Source organism: Sceloporus occidentalis, unplaced genomic scaffold (genome assembly GCF_023333645.1).
Source record: "Sceloporus occidentalis isolate IW3139 unplaced genomic scaffold, rSceOcc1.0.p SCAF_1, whole genome shotgun sequence".
NCBI classification, from domain to species: domain Eukaryota; kingdom Metazoa; phylum Chordata; class Lepidosauria; order Squamata; family Phrynosomatidae; genus Sceloporus; species Sceloporus occidentalis.
The window spans coordinates 188,980,401-188,983,983 of NW_028316981.1; the positions used below are offsets into that span (position 1 = coordinate 188,980,401).

General features: G+C 38.9%; 1 protein-coding gene across 1 annotated transcript; it reads right to left on the reverse strand.

The window, feature by feature from the left end:
- Positions 1-226: 226 nt before the first annotated feature.
- Positions 227-1,926, reverse strand: LOC149323115 (uncharacterized). The gene has a single exon (XM_089536051.1). It carries the CDS (start codon positions 1,871-1,873, stop codon positions 227-229), a length of 1,647 nt encoding a protein of 548 aa, XP_089392177.1. The 5' UTR covers positions 1,874-1,926.
- Positions 1,927-3,583: the final 1,657 nt, after the last annotated feature.

A 3,583-nucleotide genomic window follows, 5' to 3' on the forward strand; every position in this document is an offset into this window, starting at 1 on the left:
TAACTAACCTATTCCACCACCATGATCCCCACTCAAATTTATAAACGAAAGCAATAATCTATAATAAAGGCAATTAAAACCTCAAAAATAACAAAATATAATTGAAAAACATAAACAGGCATATGGACACACAAACCTAACACACGAAATCACAAGGGCTTTTTCTTATCACCACAAGATTTAAAATATATTCTTTGTTTTGCTTCTTGATAAATATAATCTTAGTTCATTTCTTGAATTTGTGTGGCTTCTCTCCTGTGTGGACTCTCTGATGTCTCACTAGGTGTGACTTCGAAGAAAAACATTTCCCACAATCCTGGCATTTGTTTGGGTTCTCTCCTTTGTGGACTCTCTGATGTGCCAATAGATATGACTTGGAAGAAAAACATTTCCCACAATCCTGGCATTTGTTTGGGTTTTCTCCTGTGTGGACTCTCTGATGTGCCAATAGATATGACTTGGAAGAAAAACATTTCCCACAATCCTGGCATTTGTTTGGGTTTTCTCCTGTGTGGACTCTCTGATGTGCCAATAGATATGACTTGGAAGAAAAACATTTCCCACAATCCTGGCATTTGTTTGGGTTTTCTCCTGTGTGGACTCTCTGATGTGCCAATAGATATGACTTGGAAGAAAAACATTTCCCACAATCCTGGCATTTGTTTGGGTTCTCTCCTGTGTGGACTCTTTGATGTACCAATAGGTATGACTTTGAAGAAAAACATTTCCCACAATGCTGGCATTTGTATGGCTTCTCTCCTGTGTGGACTCTCTGATGTGCCAATAGGTATGACTTGGAAGAAAAACATTTCCCACAATCCTGGCATTTGTTTGGGTTCTCTCCTGTGTGGACTCTCTGATGTGCCAATAGGTATGACTTTGAAGAAAAACATTTCCCACAATCCTGGCATTTGTTTGGGTTCTCTCCTGTGTGGACTCTCTGATGTGCCAATAGGTGTGACTTCCGAGAAAAACATTTCCCACAATGCTGGCATTTGTATGGCTTCTCTCCTGTGTGGACTCTCTGATGTGCCAATACATATGACTTGGAAGAAAAACATTTCCCACAATCCTGGCATTTATTTGGGTTCTCTCCTGTGTGGACTCTCTGATGTGCCAATAGGTATGACTTTGAAGAAAAACATTTCCAACAACGCTGGCATTTGTATGGCTTCTCTCCTGTGTGGACTCTCTGATGTGCCAATAGGTGTGACTTCCGAGAAAAACATTTCCCACAATGCTGGCATTTGTATGGCTTCTCTCCTGTGTGGATTCTTCGATGCATGAGAAGGACTGACATGTAGGCAAAACATTTCCCACAATGCTGGCATTTGTATGGCTTCTCTCCTGTGTGGACTCTCTGATGTATCAGGAGGCTTGACATCCGATAAAAACATTTCCCACAATGCTGGCATTTGTATGGCTTCTCTCCTGTGTGGAGTCTCTTATGTGCCAATAGGTGTGACTTCTGAGAAAAACCTTTCCGACAATGCTGGCATTTGTATGGCTTCTCTCCTGTGTGGACTCTCTGATGTCTCACTAGGTCTGACTTGGAAGAAAAACATTTCCCACAATCCTGGCATTTGTTTGGGTTTTCTCCTGTGTGGACTCTCTGATGTGCAAATAGGTATGACTTGGAAGAAAAACATTTCCCACAATGCTGGCATTTGTATGGCTTCTCTCCTGTGTGGACTCTCTGATGTCTCACTAGGTCTGACTTTGAAGAAAAACATTTCCCACAATGCTGGCATTTGTATGGCTTCTCTCCTGTGTGGATTCTCTGATGTGTCACTAGGTGTGCCTTTGAAGAAAAACATTTCCCACAATGCTGGCATTTGTATGGCTTCTCTCCTGTGTGGACTCTGTGATGCATGACTAGGACTGACTTGTATGCAAAATATTTCCCACAATGCTGGCATTTATGTGACTTCTTTCTTGTGTGGACTCTCTTGTGACTGACAAATTCTTCTGTAAAGGAGGACAATGACAGACAAGACTGAATGTCAGTGTTAAGAGAGGAAAGGGTTACCCCAAGATTTAGCCCCACGTTCATCCCTCCCTATTTGAGATTAAATTAATAATGTTGGTGTGAGTGAACTGAACATGACCCTGTTCTGGATGCCCCAAATCCATATAATGACTGTATCCTTACTCAGAGCTACCAAAGAAGAAATTGAAGGGGAACTGTCATGAGGAAATCAGTAGAAGCAGATAGTCAGGCATTTGAAAAATATTCCAATATATATATGTAAAAATACTTTGATTGAAAAGTGGCATCATTTCCTGTGAGACTGCCATAGAGTCTTGAGTCAGAGCACATGGCATGATGCAAGCTAACTGCAGAGGAAGCTCCATGCTGTGAGGCACCAGGAGATGACTCACAACCAATACAGTATACAGCTCACATGTGGATTGATGTGGGTTGGAGTTGTGTGTACAAGAGATTGTGAAGTTGATGAAAGTCAGAGAGGAGAGCTGGTACATATTTGTTTTCTATTGCAACTCAAGCTAAAGAACCTCCAAGGACTTGGAGGAAATCAACTGTGTCTGTGAGTTATTTTTAAGTGTGGAAAGTGGTTAATGCATTGCCAATGCCTATATCTGGAGATTTGCTACTGTACTCTGCTATGTTATTATTGAACTCTGTGTGGGCAAGAAGGAAAGCCAGAATCAATTGGACAATATTAACGGACAGCAAAGAAAGAGGAGGATTAGGGATGCCAAATTTGAAATTATATTTTTATGCATGTTGCTTGGAATGGATAACAAAATGGGTGGAATTAAAGGATGAGCAATTATTAGATTTAGAGGGATTTAATTTAAGATACGGGTGGCACGCCTACATGTGGTGGAATAAAGTTGAACTAAACAAGGAATTCAAAGAGCATATTGTAAGGAAAGCACTATATAAAGTATGGATAAAATATAAGGAAAAATATTATATAAAGTTACCAGAGTGGGCTTCTCCTCATGAAGCCGTATTAAAGAAGGGCAGGATTGAGGGAAGAGATTGGCTAAAATATAAAGATTATGTAAAGATAATAGAGGGGAAAATTACAAAGAAATCTAGGGAAGAAATGCTAAAAGAGGGAATTAAAATAGATTGGTATTTATATTACCAATTAACGGAAAAATATAAAGCAGACAGAAAAAATGTAGGTATAACGTTAAAGAAGACAGAATTGGATGTCATATGGATGGATAAGGATAAGAAAAAAATAACAAATTTCTATAATCTAATTTTGAGACTTGAATTGGAACAAGAACAAATTAAGCATTGTATGATTGTATGGGCACAGAACATAGGGAAGAACATACAGTACAAGGCATGGAAAAGAGCTTGGGGACAGGATTTAAAATTTACATTGTGTATGGATCTAAAAGAAAATTTTTACAAAATGATGTACAGATGGTATATGACACCGAATAGATTAGCGAAAATATATAAAAAAGATAGAGGAAAATGTTGGAAATGTGAACGAATTACGGGAAGTTTTTTCCACATGTGGTGGAGTTGTCCTCTGATTAAAAAATTCTGGAGAGAAGTACACAAGAAAATTGAAATAATTATACAATTGGAATT